The 23,450-nt window shown below is 49.7% G+C and overlaps 1 protein-coding gene across 4 annotated transcripts in view; it reads left to right on the top strand.

Annotated features, from left to right (window-relative positions):
* LOC105570447 (AT-rich interactive domain-containing protein 2) overlaps nt 1-23,450 on the top strand; it is a 61,642-nt gene that overhangs the window by 1,890 nt on the left and 36,302 nt on the right. For all 4 annotated transcript variants that reach the window (XM_012027643.1, XM_012027642.1, XM_012027641.1 and 1 more), the window contains exon 2: nt 792-885. In XM_012027643.1, coding sequence (XP_011883033.1) covers nt 792-885 — 94 coding nt within the window. The remainder of the gene's footprint in view (nt 1-791; nt 886-23,450) is intronic.

Below are 23,450 nucleotides of genomic sequence, written 5' to 3'. Positions count from 1 at the left end.
TAGGACAAATTTTTTAAGTGCGTTGATTTGCCGCTGAATAGAAAATTCCTAGGTACTCGAGAATTTTACTATTTTACTGCCAATCGACACGCTTGAAAACTTTGCCGTACGACAAATGCAATACCAGCCTTAGCCTAATATTACATTTGTCATACGACAAATTGTTTAAGCGCGTTGATTGGCCGCTGAATAGAAAATTCCGAGGGGAAAACCGCTGAGGGCATTGTGGTGCACAGATTTGTGACATTACTGGGCATTACTAGGCATTTTTTGGGCATTAGGCCTTGCTGGGACGTTATAAAGATAAAATAAGGTAAAAAATAAGATAACATAAGATAATAAGATAAAGTAATGCCCACTGGACATTAGTGGGCATTGGTGTATAAGATTTTGGTCAGCGGTTGTCCCCTCGGAAAATTCCCAGATACTCGAGAATTTTACTATGTTGCAGCCAACCGACTTGAAAAATTTGTCGTGCGACAAATGTAATACCAGCCTTAGATTCTGCGAATGTAAACGCTCGCCTCTGTCCGCTGCGGGTCCCGTCGACGAATAAAAATATCGCGCATAGTCGATCAATAATCAACGCTGATTAATTGAGCGTAAACGATTTTTATATTTCTTTTGTAAGGAGACTCCGTTGATCGCGTTCGTCGCTCTCGTCGTGATATTTTTACGAAATCCCGAAAAAGGGATTGTTTTGCGAAAAGCCTAATTGCCAAACGCAGCGTGCAAACTTCGCCTCGAGACTCCCGCAGCGTTTTACAGATCGCTTTCCTCTCTGATTCCAGGACTCTCTTCAAGAAGTCTCCGAAGATAAATGGGAAGGATATAGATCTGTATTTACTGTATGTGGTGGTGACCGCTCATGGAGGATGGATTAAGGTGAGTGTGCCTTCCTCTTTTTTTATCTCCAAACGAAAGAGTTTTAATTAAACATTGCGACGCGTCCAATTAGAGCCGGCGCACCTAATTATATTTAAAAAAAAATAGAGGGCCGTGCGTATCTACGTTTAATATTACGGTTTAGTATTAACGATGTTTTTAATATCCCGTTGCGAGGTATTGCTTAACAAGATGCGCGGAAAAAACATTTCGCGGCGTTGTTGCACTGCGAAAAATAACGTTCCGCTGCACGTATGAAGTCGCACATCGTGGCGTAGTTTATAATTAACGATTAAGGAATACGGCGCGCGCCGGCGATAAATAATTGTTTGTAAAATCACCGCGGCCGCCATCTCGTTTTGATTAACGTCGCGTTTTGATTAAAAGGTCCACGTCGGGCGGGACGCGAAATGAATTTTCGCGAGCCTCGCTTTTAATTAGCATCCGGTTGCAATTGATTTTGCCGGAACCAAAGTCGACGTTACGTAAAAACGCGGCGAGCGCCCGAGGATAATATCGAGAATACCGCGGAAGGTAGAAATTGTATCGATAAATGTTGCATATATTGCATTGAGAGAGAGAGAGAGAGAGAGGGCCGCGCGCCATTCTATTTTTTTACGTTAAATTACATTTAATGAATAAATGTATGTATACGCACATATACGAGTACATTTTGATCCATAATGTGAGATGCAATGCTTGACTATTCTCGAAGCGTACGGATTTTGTCGACGTATCGGGTCATCGCGTAAATAATGCGGAGTAAAAAGGAGCTTGATTTATCCTCCAGCTCGAAACCGAGAGGACCTTTATCGCCAAAGAGCTGAAAATTTAAGATCAAGATGGGAGAAAGCGAATAATAACGGAAAATGTACGTTTTGGATTCTAATTAAAACGTCATTTTTTCTTCCGTTTCATCTCGAAATATCTCTAAAAAGGTATCCGATATTTTGCGAACTTTACAAACAACGATTGGATTATCTCAAATTAAGCGGAGTAAAAAAAGAACTCGATGTGTTCTTCAGCTCGAAACCGAGATACTTTTATCTCCAATGAACTGAAAATTTAAGATCAAGATGGGAGGAAGTGAATAATAACGGAAAATGTACGTTTTGGATTCTATTTAAAACGTCGTTTTTTCTTTCATTTCATCTCGAAATATCTCTAAAAACTACCCGATATTTTGCGAAAATTTGCAAACGACGGTCGGATCATCTCGAAACCGAGAGACTTTTATCGCCAAAGAGCTAAAAATTTAAGATCAAGATGGGAGGAAGTGAATAATAACGAAAAATGTACGTTTTGGATTCAAATTAAAACGTCGTTTTTTCTTTCGTTTTTTCTCGAAATATCTCTAAAAAAAAGTATCCGATATTTTGCGAAAATTTGCAAAACGACGATCGATTGAACCAGTCGGTTTCCATGAAAAAAAAAAAAAAAAAACAAGTGGAACCATTTTGTTCGCAACCATCGCGGAGTCCGTCGACGGATCTGCTCGCACTTGCGGAGCCTTCCGGAGCGTATCTCGATCTCCCAGCGATCGAGGGTATCTTTCAGGCGTTACGCAAGAGCGTCGCGAGCGCGTACTACGCGATTTCCGAAATGCCTTCCGATCTCGTCGCGGCTCGCGCGCTCTCGGCGATAGTACCATTATTAGTACGACTAACTATAACTTACGAGAATTTGGCAACTCGGCGAGGATAGCGCGGGGCAGAGACGTGGCCCAGATTCCGCGTGAGAGGGCGAGAGCTCCGTACGGCGGCTTTAATTCCATCGGCGATAATCGCGCGTCCTCGCGCGCGCGTTACGGCGAGATTAAAACGCTCGCTTTCACCTATCGCGCCGCTAAAACAGCGACAAATCGGCACCTGGAAGTGGAATTGACCGCGCGCGGTTCGCCTCGGCGTGTAAGTCCGTGGCGGACGAAGAGGAAAAATAGAGAAACGGAGAGATTATGAGGCATAGCCGCGTAACGAGAGTAGAGACGTCGGCATTCGCTCTCGTTCCAGGAAAATAATATACAACGGGAGAAATATTCCCCAGGCATCCCAAATATTCGCCGCTGTTTCCCCAAATTCGACGGTCGACCGCTTTTTCCCTTTTATCCATTTTTTTTTGCTCTTCTACTCCCCCCCCCCCCTACCCCACGTTCGACGATTACGTCCAAACTTATCTCGTGCGCGGAAAGGGAGAGAGAAAGACGGGAGGAGGAGAAAGAAAAACGTGACGGATCGCGCGGCTCGATCTCGCGGACATTTCTCGTCGATAACGCGAATTGTAGCGCGCCTTCGCGGCCGTGCACCCGCGTCGCATTAATTTTCCGAGCGCGACACGTCTCGCGCCGTGAAACACGCCAATTGTCGCCGGTTTCTTTCTTTACGAGCCCGCGGCCGCGGCGAGCGAGAGGGCGATTTTGCCGCGATGTTTACGACCCGATTGATTATCGGCCTGACTCTCGTAACGACGAAGGTGGGTTCTGCGCGTTTGGTGAAACCGCGGCTGGCGATAAGTGACCGCGCGCGGTTGTCGCCAGTGGTTATCACGCTCGTGCGTTTCTGCCGTCGCCGCGCCGGCGGTCTTCATCGAGTGCCGTTAAGGCCGAATCAGACTATAGCAATTGCAGACTCGGGATTTCATTGGGATTGGCGATGGACGATTCACCTCTAACCAATGAGAGTCGATTAAATCGCTGCTTCGCTCTCATTGGCTAGAAGACAATCGCCAATCCCAATCCAATCCGACTCGGCAGTTGCTGGTCTGATTCGGCCTTTAATCGGGTTTGATAACATCCGTAGTTAAGGGACTGGCCAATCGCAGTCATTCCATTCTTCTGAGGCATAGTTGTGATTGGCAAGTTTTATAACTGCGGATGTTATTAAACGCGATTAAAGGTGACGTGTAAGCGTATACCAATGCGGATTAACTTTGATCTCGGTTTAACTTGCTTCTTCTGGTTTCAGGAATTAGAAACGAATAAAAATTTAGTTAAGCTTAGTTAAGCGGGTTGACTAATTTCAGTTTAACGATTAACCGACGTATGTGAAACTGACCCTGAAGGCCGACTCACAATCAGACTAGCAATTGCTGACTCGGATTGGATTGGGATTGGCGATTGACGATTGTCTTCTAGCCAATGGAAGCCGATTAAATCGCTGGCCGCTTTGCTCCGATTGGCTAAAGGACAGTTGTCAATCGCCAATTCCAACTTAATCGGAGTCAACAATTGCTAGTCTGAGAGAGGTTTTAAGAAGAAGATAAAAGGTAAGTTGAGCCGAGATTAAGGTTGATCTGCATTGGCGTACAAGTAAACGTCGCGGTCGTTCTCGGCCGAGCGGGAATCTCTCCAACGCGCCGGCGCGTCTCGCTTTCACGTGATATCGCGAAGATCGGACATAAGCAATTCTCGATTCGAATTCACCGCGGACTGATTCCGCGCCGTTCAAAAGCACCGCGCGCGCGCGCGCGAACGCGTTATCAGCCCGGAGGTGCGTCGCTCGTGCCTCCCGCGATGACATAACTCGCGTCTCGCGGCCTCTTCAACCTTCGGCGCGGGCTTCCCCGGGAAAAGAAACGTACCGGCGCCGACGATCGAGGACGTCGGTACAATGGAGGGAGGAGAGATGTCTGGGAAAAGGGGAGGGGACTCGGAGGAGTCGCCAACGCGTGTTGTCGTCCGAGGTTAATAACTCCTCCGGTTGTCAATCGTGCGATAATTACGACTGTCCTCGCGTCGGTTGTAACGATCTTAAAGTTTCAGGTACAATCGCCCTTCGACGTGTCCCGACATTGATTATCGAATTTCGATGGTCCAATATCCTTCGACTGCGATTCCAACGGATACATAGGATTACGATACGACGTGGTATATAATATAGCAGACATATATATATAAAATATGTGGATAATTAGTTGAACATATACGTACACATGCGCCAATAATGCCTTCCCGTATGAATTTGTGCATGTATCGGACACATTTGTACATACATGGAAAATGTATGTGTTCTATATGTGCCTAGACCTTATGACGATGCTCAGACCTTAGTTAACTCATTCTTCGTCTTTTTCAACGGGCCAGTTTCACTAACGTCGGTTAACTGTTCAGTCAACCCCCTATCTTTTTCTATCTTATTATCTAAAACTGGTCCGAAGAGTATGGAAGAAGACAAAGGATGAGTTAAGCTAAGGTTAAAGTTAAGCGACGTTGGAAAAACTGGGCTTTGGTGTACATGCGCGAGATGACCGGTTTGGGGCCGATCGCGCGATATCGGCCGCCTGGACGAAAGCATTAGAGGACAGCGCGGATGCGACGTGGGGTCAAGGTCGTTCGTGGAGGTGCCATACTAGGCGGGTGAGATAGATCATGAGGCCAATGGTAAAGAGAAAGAGGGAGAGAGGGAGAGCGCGTAGGAATAGGAGGAGGGAGGCCAGGGAAAGCCGGAGAAAGAGAACGAAGGGGGAAAGAGAATGGGAGGTAGGGAACGCGGGCGGTTCGAGGTGGAGGTGGCGGCGAAGGCCTTTCCCCCTCAACAAGTGTGATCGAAGCCCGAAGCTCGTCGCATAAACCGTATGACGTGCAAACTGGCCCGGCCGCGCCGCGGCCGGAATGCCTCGCTCGCGCAGCTGCTCTCTGGGTGCATCATCGGCGATGCCGTCGCCCGGCTACGTCACGCTATCGCCTGTCCCCCAGATTCTCGTGATGGATAAGCTACCCCGCCGAGTTTCGGAGACTCCGGCGAGGTGGCATCCGTTCCAAACGCGAGCCGAGCGTATCAGTTCTATATCCTTACGGCCTGTGTCCACCATGCTAGAGCTTGGTCCAAGTTCTAACATCGTGGACACCGGCCTTTACAATATAGGGTGTTACGAATAGGGTGTCCAACCGCTCGTATACAGGTAGAGCGGACTAAACTGAAAAGAAAAGTTGTTACCATTTTGTAAAATTTTCAATAGTTTTCGAGTGATAAATAACAACGTCTGGGCGAATGAACGCACGCGAGAAGCAAGCACGTTAAATGCCTCATTCGTTTAGTTTCGTAGCAACGGTGGGCTCCGATAGCGGGAGGTGGAGTGACGCACCGAAAAAAAAGTTGTCACGCAGCGAGCGGGCGAGCTTCTCAGATGATGCTTACAGCTCCGCCCTCACCGCTACGAGACCGAACAAATAAGCCATTTAATGTCTGCCGAGTCCGGCCTACCGCTTTCCTCGCGCTTATTCGCTCAGACGTTTTAATTAATTATTCGACAACTATTAGGAATTTTACAAAATGGTACATAACTTTTCTTCTCGATTTAACTTTCTCTACCTGTATACGAGCGGATGGATACCTTATCCGAAACATCCTGTATAGTGAAAATGCTAAAAATGACCTTTCACTTTTACCATTTTCACCATAGTGTAAGATACAGAATTGATCCTTTCGCCCGTGTGGCAGCAGAAGGCTACCGCGAGTCGGACGAAGCGGGGAAATCCGAGGAAAAAGAAATCACGGCGCGATTTCTCGGGACGCGATCATCTTTCGATCGTCGCGTCAAGGCGAGGAAGAGGTCGAGTGCGAGCGCGGAAGGAAAGCCGCGCGACTCGAGGGCGTGTCCTGAAAAATAGCCGCGAGAAACGCAACGTGATAATCAAGGGTCGACCGGGGCGCAATTTATCGCTACGCCCGATCGGAGAGAAAAACGCCGATAACGATGATTGTAATTAGATTCTCTTTAGCGGGGCGGCGTTCGCGGCCGGCGCGAGAACGTCTCCGCGCTCGTGCAGTCGCGACGTCGCATCGTCGACGGCGGAAAGTTGTTCCCTTTGTACGCGGACTTCGGTCTTACGCTCGGAGCATTCGGGTTCACCGGCAGCGCGGCGCGTTGCGTTACCGGCGAAATTATTGTCCGCGACGTGCCCGGCGACGGGTTCGACTCGCGCGACAAAATCTACCCCGGATTCCGGTCGGCCGTCTTCCGCAGAGAGGCACCGTACTTTGCGGAAAGTTCAGTAAGCCCGGGGAGAATGCGCGAGGGAGAAAGGCGGCAGGGAGAAGGAGAAAGAGAGCTTTGCGGATTCTCTAAAGCTGCTTTTGTCTACGCCGCCTGCCTTCACCGGCGGAAGCGACCGCGCCGAGCTGTAATTAGTGTTTTACAGACGGCGGCGGGTACCGAGACGACGAAGGATTAGTAGTATAAAAATGGCCGGATGATTTTTTTCGCCTGCTGGAAAACCTCTCGGAGTCAGCTGCGCCCGACGGCTCCCCGTGACCGAATTAATTGAATGGCTCCCCGGTGAAAATTATTCCCTCCTTGCGCGGCGACTTCGGAGTATATCTCGCGGAAAAAAAGGCTCCGTTCCTCTTGTTTTCGATTTTGGAGCGCGGCGCGAGTAACGAGTGCCGAGTGAAACGGGGCTTCGGGAGTTTTGGCGCGGCTAACGGCGCGTAAATTAACGTTATGTCGTTCCTCGTCAACTAATAGGATGCCTAACAATGAACGGCGTTAATTTGAGTATGTAAGAGTTGATCTGACACTTGTCTTTTCTGTGTGGGCGACGCACATTTTACACTCTCGTTAAAATCGCGACGCGTGACTTGATATACGTCATTTTGTGCACTTTTTTTTTAAACGGAAGTTTGTAAAATGACGTATATCCAGTCGTGTGTTGCGATTTTAAAGGGAAAGAAGCGCGTAAAAAGTGCTTCACCAAATTACATATATATAACATATATATGCGTACAAAAATAACGCACTTAGATTCGCGGCGTTTCAGGCGCTCCGGCGAATATTAATTTCGAAGGCTCTTTTTTCCGACGCAATTAATTCACGAGGTTTAAGAAGAAGCGTAGCTAATCAACGCTGGCGCGGCCAACTAACTTCGTTATTTCCACGTGAGAGTGTAGGAGTATGTGTGTTACGGGAGCGACGGGGGAGGGGGGCGTCGCTCAGGCTTTTTCGCCGTGTACGTGTTAAAGTTCGGGCGTCCTCTCTCGCATAAACGCCTCTTTCTTCGCGTCTGCCGGCGAGGAGCAGCCTCGACGTTATTAGAAACTCTGCGGTCGGTGCGGCGAGGCCGCGACGCGTTAAACCAGACCGCCCGTCGCTCGAAAGTCCGCGCAGAGAGAAAAAGGATTTTATTCGCCGGCGTTTTATCTCGCTTCTCTCGGCAGCCTCGTCGCGTACCGCGCCCGCATTCGGGCGCCGATACACGCTGCGGCGTCGCGTTGTCGCGCGCATCCGCGTCGTTTCCTCGAGCGGTTCCGCTCGCTCGCGCGTGCACGAGCGATACCGAGCGCGTGTCGCGAACTGATCGTAAGCGTTTTATCTCGGCTCTCTGGTCCCGACGTCGCTCGCCGGTGAACCGAGGAGGCGAATCCGCGTAATCGCATTACCGTCCTCCCCCCGTCGTTTCACAAAGCGCCGTTGTCATATGAATAATTCGCTCTTGCGTTACGTAAGGTCTCCGAAATGTACGCGCGGTAGATTGGATCATATCGGCAATCGAACGTACGATACTGTTAAGAGATTACGGTAAGCGCCCACCTCCTCGCCTGACCGCGAGATTTAACGTTGAGGGCCTAAACTCGCGAGAAAGCTTAAGCCAAGCGGAATTTTCAGAGTTGCTTAAGTTTCAAAATGGCTGCTTACGTTTCTCGGCTGCCATTGGTCACTTCCCTCGAGTCTCAAGTCTTCTGCTTAAGTTTCTTCGTGTGTTTAGGCCTTCACGTAACTTCAGCTTGGCTCGCTCTTCGTCTCTTTCTGGTTCCTTTAAGCCTCGCGTCCACGATCCAAGAATTCTGTGTCCAACTTCTGGTTCCGAGAAATGTGTAGCCAATCAACTTGCATGTTTTACGCAAAAGCTGCAAGTTGATTGGCTACACATTTCTTGGAACTAGAACTTGGACACAGGTTCTTGGACCGTGGACACAGGCCTTTAGAAGGAGACAAAGAGTGAGATAAGCTCAGGTTAAAGTTACGCGACGCTGGTGCAGCCTTACTACTTAAGTTCCTTCGTGTGTTTAGGCCCTAATGTCCTTTCTACACCTGAAGATGATGAAGTGTACACGGGCATTTTATTAAAGTATGCACCCACAGAAAAAATTTCCGTGTCCAATGCTATTACACTTGAATGTATCATAAAATAGGATCGATATAGCGCCAATCATATTTATTATAGAAATAGGAATATTTGAATCTTAAATGAAAAATTCTAGAATCTAGAATAAAACAATAGTATGCATCGTCTTTCGTCGAATATCGTGGTGTCAAGATGGAGGGAAAATTTATTTTAAACGCAAGAATATATAAACTTACGTTTAGTAAGTCAATCTTTTTTTATTCGACAGAGGAGAATAAGAATTATTGATTTTATTTTGACATCGTCTTATTTTTATACTAAAGGGGGTTGTGAGAAATATAAATGCGTCAAGCATATTTTTGTCTCGGTAACAGAAATCCTTTCTGAGGGTGTGGTTTTTCTGATTTCGCTATATGAGCTTTAACAGTCTTCTTACGTAGAAATGGCACCTGAGTCCACGAACAGTCTCGATACGGCGATTTTCATCTACTCATTCGATGATCCTAGTTGTGGCTCATCCATATAGGACACAGCGCGCGAGACTGATATAAGGTAGATTCTACCCAGAAACGAGCCTTGGAGCTATTTCTCTCTCGCTATCGGAGCGGCGCGGCGATTGCCAAGCGCGCGGCGATGGATTCGAGCGCGGTTAGCGGAAGCGTTTTGCATAAATTACGAGTAGCTTGCGCAAAATCCTCCTCGCCGCGCCGAGCGGCTCGCGCCACAAAGTACGATCCGAAATTTCTGAAACATCCGAAATACCTAAAAATACCAATCCCTCGCGCTCGCGACGAGAGGAGCTCGCGAGCGGACGTGGGCGCGCGTTAAAAGCTCTCGGGCTTGCGTGCCGTCATAAAATTCGTCCTCTCAAGCTGTAAAAGGGCGCGCGCTCGCTCTCTCACCCGCGGCTAACGAAGCGGATGCATTCTAATCCCGGGCGTTCGGGAAGCCGCCTCTCCTCGAACCGATGCGGCGATGCGTCGGCATTAAAAGCCTCCCCCTCCCTCGCTCTCTCCCTCCCCCCCCCCTCGCGCTGCGTCTCGCATCGTAATTACGTTCTCCCGGAATTCGGTGTAAACGGAAGTGGAGGGCGAGGTGTCGTCGCGCCACCCGAACTAACGAACGAGTCAATCTCGTTTTCGGGAAGGAACAGGAACGGGGACGGAGGCTCTCGGCAACCAAATATCCTTTTCAACGCCAATTTTTTTTCCCCTCCCCCCATTTTATTCAAGCGACGACGATGAATTCTACGAGAGCGGTTGTTAAAACTCTGCGGTTTGCCTTCAAATTTAAAGGTCTAAAAATGGAAAAACGAAAAAAACGGGGTAGCTATGGCGCCGCCGAGCTCTCGGGGCTGAAAGCGCACCTCCGCGCGGCCGCGTGCTCTCGCGCGGTTGTCGCCCCCGCCCCGCCCCGCCCGTCCCTTGGTCCACGTCGGCCTCGTCATCGTTATCTGCCACCGGCGATTATCGGCGAGTATCGGCTACGGCCGTACCGGTTTCCGACGTGGTGATTTCAGCGAGCTCGAGTTCTCTCTCGCGGCCGGGCCGATGCGCATCTCCCGCGCGAGCGAGCGAGCGAGAACGCGCGCGGGTGAGAACCGAAAGAAAGCGCGTGCTCGCTCGTTCACGGGCGGTCCAGCCTTCTCAAGGGCGAGACTCTCTGGCCGGTGGTGGCCGAGGCGCGTTTCACTGCCTCCGCCGCCGTTGTCGGGCGCGCGTTATATCGGCCCGCGTAGTCTGGCATTGGTCTGGTCGTCGCACGCGTTGCGTGCGCGAACCGAAGTCGGTGATGCTGAGTCAGTCAGGTGCATCGTCGCGGCGCCTCGCGCTCGCCGCCCCGCGAATGGCGAACAATGGGACACAGCGGAGCGGTCTTTTTTAGAGGGAAAGAGAAAATATAAAATCGAGAGCGAGACCGAGAGGGAAAATGATACGCCGAGAAAATAGCAGCGGAGAATAGAGAAAATTGTTTGTCCGTTTGTTCGTCCGTTCATTCATTCGCTCGCACGTTCGTTTATTCGTTCGTTCGTTCGTTCGTTCGTTCGTTCGCTCGTTCGTTCGCTCGTTCGCTTGCTCGCTCGCTCGCTCGTTTGTTCGCTCGTTCATTCGTTTGTCGTCCGCTCGTCGTTCTCCGGTGACGAGGGCACGGTCGATATGGCAACGCCGCGCCCCACCAGTCTCTCTCTCACTGCACGCATACCGGCGCCGGCATCGCCGCCCGAGCGACGTGCAGAAGCGGCAACGCCGCATCCCGATGCCATCGCGGGGGAGGGGACGGTGCCAGAGCCTCACGCCGAACCAGCGAGGAAAGCGACCTCATGCCCTGCACACATGTGCGCACAGCCGGGGACACGGGAGGAGCGTGAGGGAGACGCGGAGTAGCAGCGAGCGAGAGAGAGGGAGACGGAGCGGCTGGTCGGTCGGTCGGTCGGTCGGTTGCACTCGTCTGTCCCACGCACGCGCCCCGCGTGCCGAAATTGGCGATGCACTTGCCCTCGCTCGCTCGCTCGCGCGCGCGGGGATTCCTACCCTTCCTGCGGAAAAAAATAGTCCCGTCCACCTTCGCCACGATGCGCCGCGGCTTCGAGTGGACGGCGCCGTCGTCCGCTTCTCCTCGTGACGAGTCGCTCGGACCAGGCGTTTCTTCCCCTTTGAATTATTTCGAGCGGGTCGCAGGAACGTGTTCCGCGCGATATCTAAACGCTCTTTAAACGAACTGATACTCGGATAAAATTGAAAATTAATTAAAACTGACAAATTAGCAGCTCGAGCTGGCCCGAGGGTGCTCTGGGCAATTTGTGCCGCCTCGGAAATTCTTCTAGCATTCTTAAAGGCCGAATCAGACTAGCAATTGCCGACTCGGGTTGGATTGCCGATTGTCCTCCAGCCAATGAGACTCGATTAAATCGCTGGCTGCCTCGCTCTCACTGGCTAGAAGACAGTCGTTAATCGGCAATCCGAATCCAATCCGAGTCGGCAATTGCTAGCTTGATTCGATCTTTACGTCGATTTCCACCGGCGTGGAATAATTTTAATCTCGGCTTAACTTACTTCCCGTCTTTTCCTAGTTCTAGGAATTAAAAGAGAAAGATAAGAAGCGCGTTAAGTCGAGATTAAAATTAATCTACATCGGTAAAAATCTAACGTTGACGATGTCGAACGCTGTTTCCTAATAAAGATAAACTCCTTCGGACAGTCCTCCTTTGTCCGACACTTCGGAGCGCCTTCCGTTGCCCAACCTCATCCTTCTGCGGCCCCATATGTTCCACGGCGTGTCTCCCGCGCGGAGGGTCGCGTGATTCGTCGGCCTGGCAACCGTATTTCTTTTCTCTCGCCTGTTAATCGTAGGTAACGACACCTACTAACACCTTGACGAGCGCGCCGCGCGCGCGGTCGAGGCACCGAAGAGTCTCTCCCTCTCTTTCTCTCTCTCTTTCAAAGAGAAAGAGAGAGAGACCGCGGCGTGAGAAAAGGGAGAAAGAGGGAGCGAGAGAGGAAAGTCTAAGGAGAGGCGTTCTCCGTGCGCTCGCGCGACGTTGCCGGTGCGTTGCCGCGGCCGGTCTCGGCACCGCTCGGCTCGACTCGGCTCGTTTCCGAGAGCACGCGGAGGCGCCGGGCACTGCGGCAACGTCGCTATCTCCCGCCGCCGAGATAAATAGAGATGGCCTGCCGCGGTGCGCGCTGCTGCTTTACGGTCGTAAGACACGCACACACCGTTAGTCGAGGAAGAAGCGAGACGGACGATAGACTGGCCGAGGAAATCGTACCGCCCGGAGCGCGGCTCGTCGTTCCTCTCTTGCTCGCGAAAACCCGGACTCCCGGCTCGCGAGTACAGGTGCCCGGCCTGCACTCGATGCATCGAGTGCCAATCGTGTTTTTGGACGAATCTCGAGAGTTTCGAGAAATACTTTTTAGACGGATTGACTTTACAAAAAAAAAACTCCCCGTCAGAACCATCTGTACTCTTAAGGCAGAGAATGATTCGTAAACGCTTAAGTCTGTCTTACAATTAGTCGTAGACGTAAGGCAAGGCGGAGAAAAAACGTAAGTCGTATACAATAGCCTTTCACGGCTTACGTTTTTCTCTTGCCTTACGTTTCCGACTAACAACAGGCAGACTTAGCTCAGCTTAATTCATCCTTTGTCTCCTTCCAATTGCCCCCTTAGAAAGAGACAAACATGGCTTAAACTAAGATTACAGCGACGTTTGGTGAAAGCAGGCCTTAAGCGTTTACGGATCATTCTCTGCTATCGACCTAAAGGCCGAATCAGACTAGCGATTGTCGACGCGGATTGGATTGGCGATTGGCGATTGTCTTCTAGCCAATGAGAGCGAAGCAGCCAGCGATTGAATCGACTCTCATTGGCTAGAGGACAATCGTCAACCGCCAATCCGACCCGAGTAAGCGATTGCTAGTCTGATTCGGCCTTAAGGCACGTTAAGCCTACGATGGTCGCGTCGCGCCGCACAATACGCGGTTCGTGAGCTGCATTTAGCGTCGATCCTGACGCACCTGCTTGCCGCTGCGAATTCGCGTATCGACGCTTCTGCTTCCGCGACGCGAAAACGCAGGGTCCTCCTCCTCCTCCGTCGCGAGGGTCGCGCACCCGCTTGACTTTTTACCGTCCCTCTCGACACGCCGCGCTCTCCGCCGTGCACCGTCGCTGTCTCGCCGCATGACCGTGTTTGGCGCGTTTTTACTTCTTGCGGCCGCGGGGGAAGAACTCGGCGGTTTGCTTTACGCTCGCCGATAAAAGTGCTCGTTGCGCCAACCGTGAAGCAGCCTTGGTTAACGATCCTAACGATCGACGGGATATCTCTTTCTCTCGCTCTCTCTCTCGCTCTCCCGCTCTCCCTCCCTCTTGATTTCTCTCCCTCTGGCGTTTCGTACACTTCGTCAACGAGGCAGCCCGCTACTGTTTGCTCTCGCATTTTGTTTACCTTTAATTATTGCACACTTTTTATTTCCGACGATACGTCACGAAAAAAAAGGGATCAGCACTGCGAACCCGGCGTTCGCTCGGCAAAAGTTCAATATCGTACGTTCGTTATTTAAATTCGTTAACGACGCGGAATAACGCGCGCGAATATCTGGTCGAGGTTGACAAGGTATATCGTTAATGAGCACGTCGTCACCTCGCGACCAGTCCACGATCTGATCTTACAATCGAATAAAAATGCGCTTTACAGTTCAAAAGTAACGGAGAAGATGCCATTTTTTTCGGATCCTGGTAGCTCAATAATAATATTTCTGCGTGAAGTTTGCATATTCTTTCCAAGTCGGTGAACACGCCGATTATTTGTCGGTCTTAAGACACTTTTCATTGGAACGGCAAATCTACAAGTATGTACTTAAATCGATTTAACTTTTGCTGCTGACAAACATCCTTTTTAAATTACCGTGAATAATTTATTGCGAAAAATATCCCAGCCGGATTCCAATCTGGATGTCAATTCTGTATCTTACGCTACAGTGAACAGCTTTGTCTCTTTCTAGCCGTTCCCTTGGAATGAGACAAAACCGCTCACTTTTACCCGAGGGGTAAACCGCTGTGGGCATTGTGGTGTACAGATTTGCGGCATTACTGGGCATTACTAGGCATTTTTAGGGCTTTAGTTTGAGCCTTGATGAGGCATAAGAAAGATGAAAGAAGATAATAAGATAAAGTAATGCCCACTGGGCACCAGTGGGCATTGGCGTACATGATTTTGATCAGCGGTTTACCCCTCGCTTTTAGCATTTTCACTATATTGTGAGATACAGAATTGATTCCCTGGACCTCCCTACAGTTCGCGACGAATCTCTTCAAACGCCGAGGCATCTTACTTGCCCGGAGACACTTCAAGTATATTTGTAATAGAAATATCTAAGAGGAAAGGAATTGCCGGGTTTTCTCTGCATTAGGAATCCGCTCGTTTTCTCGGCGGATTCCTGCTAGGACTCGCCGCTCGAAATCGCGCGGGTTAATTACGAATTCCGACAATTCCCATATCGACGAGGCCACCTAAAAGCCGCGGCGCGCGATCCTCTCGATCCTTCCTCCTTCTCTTTCGCGCGCGCGCCGCCCGCCGCCTCCGTCGCGCAAAAGACATTGGTATTAATGGCCTTGGCCGACGGTACCAGTTGGTAAGCCATCACTCGGGCACGAGCTGCAGCACTTGGAGGTCACTGCACCTTTCCTCTTTGCTCTCCGTACATCGCGGGCCCATCTCTCCCGGAGCCGTTCACGACGCGCGCGCCCGCGCGCATATTTCGCGGAACTCTTTCTCCCGTACTTTCGAAACTGCTCGCGCGATGACGTGATGGCAAGCGCGATTGAATTTTCATCGATTCGAGCACCGGAGACGATTCCGTCTCCGATCCTAATCGCCGTCCAATCCTAAATACCAAACCTTTCGAATTCCCAGAGAAGTTCTTCGTAACCGCTTTTGCACGGAAAATAATTTAGATAAAAAAAAATTAAAGCTGCTTGAATTAAACGTCACGGGCCGCCACAGACATAAATAATTCGCTCAATTGTATTTGCTGTGGATTTTACTTTTAAGCATCGAACCGAATGTCCAGATTATTAAGACAACTTTCTGGTGCTCTTCAGTCATTAATACCGATGTTGTTTCAACCATTTTATTTCAACTAATAAGAATATTCTTCAAGTCGCCAGCAGTAATTAACAACTTGAGCGTTTTCTTGACCGTGTCTGGCATTTTTAATAATACAGAAAATTTATGGCGAAAAATATCACCCCAGCCAGAGTTCGAACCCTGGACTTCCCTACACTCTAGACGGGCGTCTCACCAATTTGACCATTGAGGCATCGTTTTATTTCAATTACACTGGTCTGGTTGATACACCATCTTTTTTCCGTGTGCAGACTTTCGTAAAATCGAACGCGTAAATCTCTCTCTCTCTTTCTCTCTGCATTATGCACGCTTCGTGGAGGTGACTTTAATAGACGAGCCTCGCGCGACGAGCTCCGTAATAATTTAAAGCTGGCGACGGCGATAACTCGCTCGCGTTACAGCTCTCGTAGATTAGTTTACGTTACGCAACGTAAGCCACGAAGGCAGGACGGAAAAAAAAGAGCGCCGCACGCCCATTGTGTTCCGCGACAGCCGTGTACGGGACCGGCTGCATAACAACGTGGCACCCGCATGTTCTCGCGGATGTACCAACCAGCGTGGCGCGACGCGAATCGTTTACTTAAATATCCGAGAGATGCGGCTCGGCCCGGCCATTTTGGTCGTAAACGTCAACGGTAATATTAACGGTGGCACGACATACCTTTTGAGAGCTACCGAGAACTTCCAGGCACGACCGGAATCGAGATCTTCGGTGTTAATTGCGTGCCGCGTGCACGCATAATCTCCATTATACGTTAAGTCTCGCGCGTAAAGCCTATCACACAACGCCAGGCAACAGGAACAGGGAATAGAATGTCTGACGCGTTGGATTGGTTGGGAGAAAATTTCCGACGAATCTAACGCGTCAAAAATTCTACTCCCTATTCCTATTGCCTGGCATTGTGTGATAGGCTTAAGTCTCAAATGTGTAAAAGTATCTAGAAAAGTCGACGGCGACGTTATTCAACCCTTTCGTTCTTGGGTACGAACTTTCTTTGGTATTTGTAGCAATGTTGTTTCTGACAATAAAAAGGACACGTTCTGGTAATTATAAAACTTGGAGAAAGAATTTCTGTGGCGGTTAATTACAAATATGCGTTTAATGGTAAAAATTTTGAAGTAAATCGCAGTATTGCGAAATTAAAAACTGTTTGTTCGCTGTGCGACAGTCTCTGGCACTGCACGTTGTATCGCATTTGAATGCGCGAATTTTAGGCGACCCGATTTGTTAACTTTGGACGCTTATAAAACTTATAGTTTTTCGATATTTTGGTATGAAAATTTATGACACGAGATTATCTCGGAAATCTGCTTTTAAGCGTTTGTTACAGTCTTTATGAGACATACTGCATTCAAATTTATCTCTATGTATCTCTCATATATCAACGTGTAATTTAGTAACTAATGTAGGGCGTTCGGAATATCTGAAAATCGGCAAGTCGACCGGATAATATAATTTTCAAGTTATATTCAGCTGTAACATCGACTGAGTTTCGTGCAAGTAGAAGCAGTAACCCGACATTTTGCGACTCGCCATTTTAATTTTTATAATTTTTCGTCACTTCAGATTCATGATTATTTGAAAAACCTACCGCAGATATCAAGTCCAGACCGTTGCTCATGTGCGAAAATTACCTATTAATTTTAATCTCACAACTTTTTTACCTTAGATTTATAGTCGATCATTGTAAAATCTATACGCTATTTATACGTGAGTCGATCACATTAAAAGATTCTATCCATACAGGATCGCGAGATGTTGCAACGTCCCGAAATCAGTGTCGTATTTTGCATCAGATTCTACAAATTAAACATTTAATTTACGCGAAAAGAGCCTTGCGTAACTCTAAAAGTTAACAACGTGTATTTTTATTCCGGACGTTCGTAAAGTGTAAAACAGTTATAGATTATGTTGTCTCGATAGGACTAGTATTGACAGTCGTTTTAGCCTTTTCGTACGTGCTTTCTCCTCGGTGAGATTTCGTTTATCGCTCGCAGGAGACGGCTTTCGTTTGACGAAGAAAGATGCTTTATTTGCCGAAGAAAGACGCCTCGCACAGAGGGGTTTAAATGCACGGCGAGAGACGATGGCGACTTGAAAGTAGCCCCGGTGTCTACTGGAAGCCGCGCGTGTTAAGTCTAACGTCCGGTTATATTATGTAGCGTCGGCGAAGAGAGAGAGAGAGAGAGATAGAGAGACGCGCGACATAAACCCGGGGACTTTATTAGCCGTCGTCAAAGTGGGCATTTTTATGACGGGCGCGGCGATAATTACGCGACGTAAATAAAAACCCGCCCGTACGATTCCTCTTTACGTCGCCTCTTTACGCCCCGGCGAGATATCGAGCCGTCCGTCGGTCAACGACGAGAGTGTGTTGTCCGTGCCAGAAATAAAAAAAATCCCCGCCCCCCAGTGCCCCGCGCAACTCGGGTCGAAATATTATTCTCTTCCTGCTCGCGCGCGATTAACGCGGCGTATCTCTTGCCGAACCGAGTCACGCTCGTTTCCAAAGCCCGCGCGCGGGGCGTTTCAGCCGCGCGGCCGCGTCACTCGGCGCTAATTGCAATTAACTAAACTCTTCTGTTCCGCGACGTTACGGCCTCCCTCGGGAAAGGGGGGGGGAGGGGGAGGGGCCGTCGCGACCTCCAAATTTTTGAAGACATCGCTAACTGATATTCCAAGGGGAGTCTCGCGAAAGACGGAGAGAAGTGCGGCGCAATTTTTCCCCAACTTCCTTCCTTCCCTCGAGAGTTGCCGCGGCTAACGAGCGACACGTTGCGTTCCGCGCCGCGCGTTTTCCATCCGGCGCGGCGACTTTTACGTCGCCGTTCACACGTAACGCGCCGCGCCGCGCCGGTACGCCACTTAGCGATATAATGCGGATGCCTGATATAACGCGTACTCAACTCCTTCGGCGTGACGGCCGTCTTATTCGAACCTGTCATTAACAAAGGAGAACCGACGCGAATAATTGAGGCAATAAAGAATGGCCGGATCGCATCAACGAGATGATGAACTGCGAACGTTATTTCTTTCCGTTCCTGTCGCGCGGGCTGCGTCGAGAAGAGTTTTCGGCCCTTTGCGGCCCCGCTGCAAATTTATTCCGCCGACTCGATTAATTACTAAAACGCCCTTCGTTTCTGAGAATCTCACCACGGTGCGCCGTCGTATTTAAGGATTTAATAACATGAGAAGGTGGAATGAATTCTTAGAAATGTCCGTATCGAGTACAATCCGAGACTTCGAGCCGCTGGAACAAATGGGATATGTCGATAGCGCGACTTCCGCAGAGTGCACAGGGTCAAAAGGTATTTACGTACGTTACGCGCAATGCTCGCACGCGATAATTCGGAGGGGGAGTTAAATCCCACGGCCTGGATACCGCGGGACGAGATCACAGACACGTACTTCGGCATTAGCGACGTGACTCCGTTCGCGTTTGCGCGTTCGCGACCGCTTTCCCCGAGAGCCGCGACACACCACCTCGCGTGCTCGAAGATAATACGTATTGTGGCTAAATCACAGAGTGGCCGAACGCGGCGCGAACGCTCGGGCGAGACCCGGCCCGGAGCGGCGCCGGCGAAACGTGGGACGCGCGCGCGTGAAAAAACGCCAGGATGCCTTTGAAATGCGCTAATCGCGCGCCGCTCGTGATTTGCATTCGCGCGAAATAATGCGGCCTCCCGTCGCGAGTTTCCCGCGAGCGCTTACGTACACGAGGATAAACGAAGAATACGATCTTCCGCGTAACGACCGACGCAGATTTCTACATAGAGGAAAGTCCTCTACCATGAGATAGGATTCTAATGCGAGATAGTGGGTTTTCAGCGTCCAAAATTTAATCGCAAATCTTTTTTCGCAACGACTACGAACTTTCCACTAAACAGATTTCGCTCCGAGGACAATCTTCGCAATCTTCACAGTGGAACCAACAGATGATGCCTGTTAATTCGGAAGCGAAAGCTCCGCTGTCTCATATTAGGAGTCTGTCTCATAATAGGAGACTTTCCTCTACTGCTACTTTCGAGCTGAAAAGTGAGGCAAGAGTTCCGCCGTGTCTTGTCAGGCAAATAAAGTAGTATGCGTGCATCAGTCTGTCAGTGACACATCGATGTACGCACACTACTTTATTTACCTGAGAAGACATGGCGGAACGCTTGCCTCACTTTTCAGCTCGAAGCAGCTCGGGTAGCAGCCTAATAGTGCATATTAGAGACCCTCTAATCAGAGTCTGGCCAACAAAGTTGTCCGCCATGTTTGGTCAAATCCAGAGAGAGAGAGAGAGAGAGAGAGAGAGAGAGAGAGAGAGAGAGAGAGAGAGAGAGAGAGAGAGAGAGAGAAGTACGAATATCTCACTCTCTCTTTAAGATGCCATCAGATCGAGACGTAACCTAAAATATAATCGCACATCGCACTAAGTTTGATAATAGAGTAAGTTTGCTGTTTATTGCAAAAATGGGTGGATGTGCAGCACCATTTTGCAATAACACCTCGACAGAGGGATGCGCATCAAATCAAAATCGATCACGATAACATGTCGTTTGTAAAACTATAAAAGTGGATTAACATTGTTAATTCATAATTCAGTGGAAAAATCATAAACGCAGAAACTGGGTACCACATGTCCAGACTCTAATTAGAGGGTCTCTAGTACATACTGCCGTTGTCCTAACTGAAGCCAACGGCACACGATACGATTTTTCCTACTGGATCACTTACGAGAACCAATAAGGATGCAGAGTTTTAGATCAGGTGGCTTAAAGTTAAATCCTGATTGGCTCTCGTAAGCAATCCAGTAGGGAAAATAGTATCGTGTGCCGTTGACTTTAGATCAGGTGGCTTAAAGCTAAATCCTGATTGGCTCTCGTAAGCAATCCAGTAGGAAAAATGGTATCGTGTGCCGTTAGCTTTAGAAAGCAGTATCTCCCAAATTGTTAGTTTCGAGAAAACGCGCGTTTAAGTTCCTATAGCTAGGCCACCACGAAAAAATGTAGACATACTGCAACGCGTATAAGTTATTTTATGTTAATCAAGTGCTCTTACTGCTCTCTAGCATTGTAGGACAACGGATGTTTCTCTAAGAAACATAGAAAGTTAACTACAATGGCCAAAAAATGGAGATACTGCTTTTTAGATTAGGACAAAAGTATAGAAATCTCTGATCGCGAGCGGCATGTGTAACCTTTGTCGCATCTACGTTTATAGTCTAATTGAGAAATGACGACGGCACCGGCGAGAAACGATCGCGCGATCGAGAACACGTGAAGCGTATCGGTTTATCATCGCCTTTCTACGGTGTGGGCGGTGTCACGTGCGTTAGAAAAATGGCGAGGGAAGCCGCCGATATCGCGAGACACACACGGTAGTGTCTCGTATAAAATATACGCGAAGGCACGTATCGACGATCCACGGCGTAATCGAATCGTTCCGCGAAATCGGTCGCCGGGTGAATTTGTAAGCCGATTCGTCGGCCCACGCCTCGCGTCTCCGCGCGCCGCAAGAGCGTACCGATTTCGACACGTACGCAGGAATCGTACGCAAGTGCCGGTTAACGCTCGCGACAATATCACTTTTTGCAAAAGATTCGCGCACGAAGATCCTCTCGTTATATATCCTTCGGTGCTTCTCTCGATTCTCGTCGTGCGCATTCACGCGCGACGCGTAACGATCCGGTAGAATTTTGCCCAAAGCACAACACAAATTCTCTTTCTCTTCTATATAACTTGCATAACTTGTAAATACCCTTATTTACTAGTTTATTTTTCTCCTTTCTCTCTCTTGCCTCTTGATGTTTTTATGTTTTCTTGCTCACTGTTTAATCTCTGTTTTTTTTTGTGTATTGTTTGGACGCTTCAAGGGACTTGTCCCAGAGCGTGTAATAAATAATGACTCCAATTCTCTCTCGCTCTCGCTCCATATCACTTGTTCGACGTTTCATCTGGCGGCGCATGGGCGTGAGATTCGCGCGTGTAAAATATCCGGCCGTCCAACGCGCGTGTATTTTCGCTCGAGGCCGCCGGATGACTCAAAGCAAATTCAAGTACGGCGCGGCGCGGACGCGCGACTCCGGATAAAAACAGTTTGCCGAAGACCGTGCTTCTAATCGCGCCGTAAAAGATACGCGCCGCGAATTCCCGGCCCGAGTCTTAACGGCCGTCCCGTTTACGTAACTCGTATATTACGTCAACTGAAACGAGAGTGCGGCGCGCGGAGCGATATGTCCGCGGCAGAGATCGGCGACGATCGGCGGCGAATCCGGCGATCGACCGCGGCAGGTAGTTAAAAGGCGTGCGAGTCCCTTCAGTCCCTCCGATCGAGGGTTTCAATTGTAATCGCGCGATAATACACGAGCGCTGCTTCTGCCGCCTGAATTTACGATGAGGCGGGGGGGAAGGGACATTCGTGATATTACGATACACATCGACGCGCGCGCGATAAAAGATTGCCTGTTTTATGGCCAGATCGATACTCCGGCGCTCCGACGACCCGTCGTGTGTCGCACGACACCAACAACGAGGCGGTTTTATCGCGGGCGCTGATACAAGGCAACCGTTTTCCAACGAGCAGAAACGTAATTGCGGATACTTTCACGTGTAATTACGGATGCGGGTCGACATGCGATTTGCGACTGTAAGGGAATTTTGCAAGTTATTGTTTAGCGAGGGTGAAAGAGGGAGGGGGTAGAGAAAGAGATACGCTTACTCTGGGGGGAAAAGAAGACAGTTGGCAACCCACTTTGGGACTCGCAATAATCGAATTATTTGGGTTGTTCGTAACTTTACTCTGAGAAAAATTTTGACCGTTTTTTTGTAGTTAAGCAACTTAATATTCAGGCTGCTATATAAGTTGCTTAACTATTAAAAAAAACGGTCAAAATTTTTCCCAGAGTAAAGTTACGAACAATCCAAATAATTCGATTACTAATTGTGGGCCCCAAAATAGGTTGCTGTCTTTTTTTTCCCCCGAGAGTACGAATATGCCTCCGAATAGCGGACGCGCAATGCCGATGGCACAATTTCAGCGAGGTTAAAAATATATAAACTTTCGACGTACGCCGCGCGAAATAACCGCGCGAGCTCGGCTCCTTCGCGGAACGAGAATGCACGATGCGTCGTTCGTCATCCGCACCTCTCTGAAGGACCGTAAGCTGCATTTCAAGCATAAACCCGTCTGGCGCACAAGCACGTCGGCACAATGAAGGCCCTTTGTCGGGGCAGATCCGTCGCTCTTCAGCGGAAGCTGAACCGGGGGGGGATTCCCCTTTTTCGCAACCGCGTTTCTCGCACGGCGAACGCGATGTTCCTTCGCTTCGCGAAAATAAATAGCATCGTCGTCGAGTCGGCCGTTGCGCCTTCGTGGAAAACGTATCGTTAACCTCGCGCAAAAGCAGACGACAATGATCTACTACCCTCTCGTTATCAAACTAATTGCGTAATCGTATATCGCGCGTGTTCGGTTTTACGAGCTATAGGTCGCGCCAAGTCGTATCGATTGACGACCTCGCGAATACGAGCCCGGCGCTTTCGCGAAAGGGCTCTTCCAGGAGCCTCGCGTACATCGCGCAAGAGCCCGGCGTGCGCGATACACGTGGCCATCGCGTGGACACTGACTTCAGACCGCGCCGCGTTCTCCCGGCGCTTCTCGCGGCGGTCAGCCGACCGAGCGACTTCCCCGACGCGCTTCCGCACGCGCGAGGAACCAGGCGCTCTCGTGTTTCCTCGCGAGTGCTCGGGCGCACGGCCAGGCGGACACGCGCCGCGTTCTCTCTCTCGCCCTCCTCCTCCTCCCTCTATCTGCACACCCCCTCGCTCTCTCCCGTCCTCGACCCCCGGCTCTTCTCCCCCCCGCCCCGTCGCGCGCTCACGCCCGCACGCTGAGTAC

Source organism: Vollenhovia emeryi, unplaced genomic scaffold (genome assembly GCF_000949405.1).
Source record: "Vollenhovia emeryi isolate VEMERY1.0 unplaced genomic scaffold, V.emery_V1.0 DF939120.1, whole genome shotgun sequence".
NCBI lineage: Eukaryota > Metazoa > Arthropoda > Insecta > Hymenoptera > Formicidae > Vollenhovia > Vollenhovia emeryi.
The sequence above is the reverse complement of the archived record's forward strand: the minus strand, read 5'-3'. Positions and strand labels throughout refer to the sequence as shown.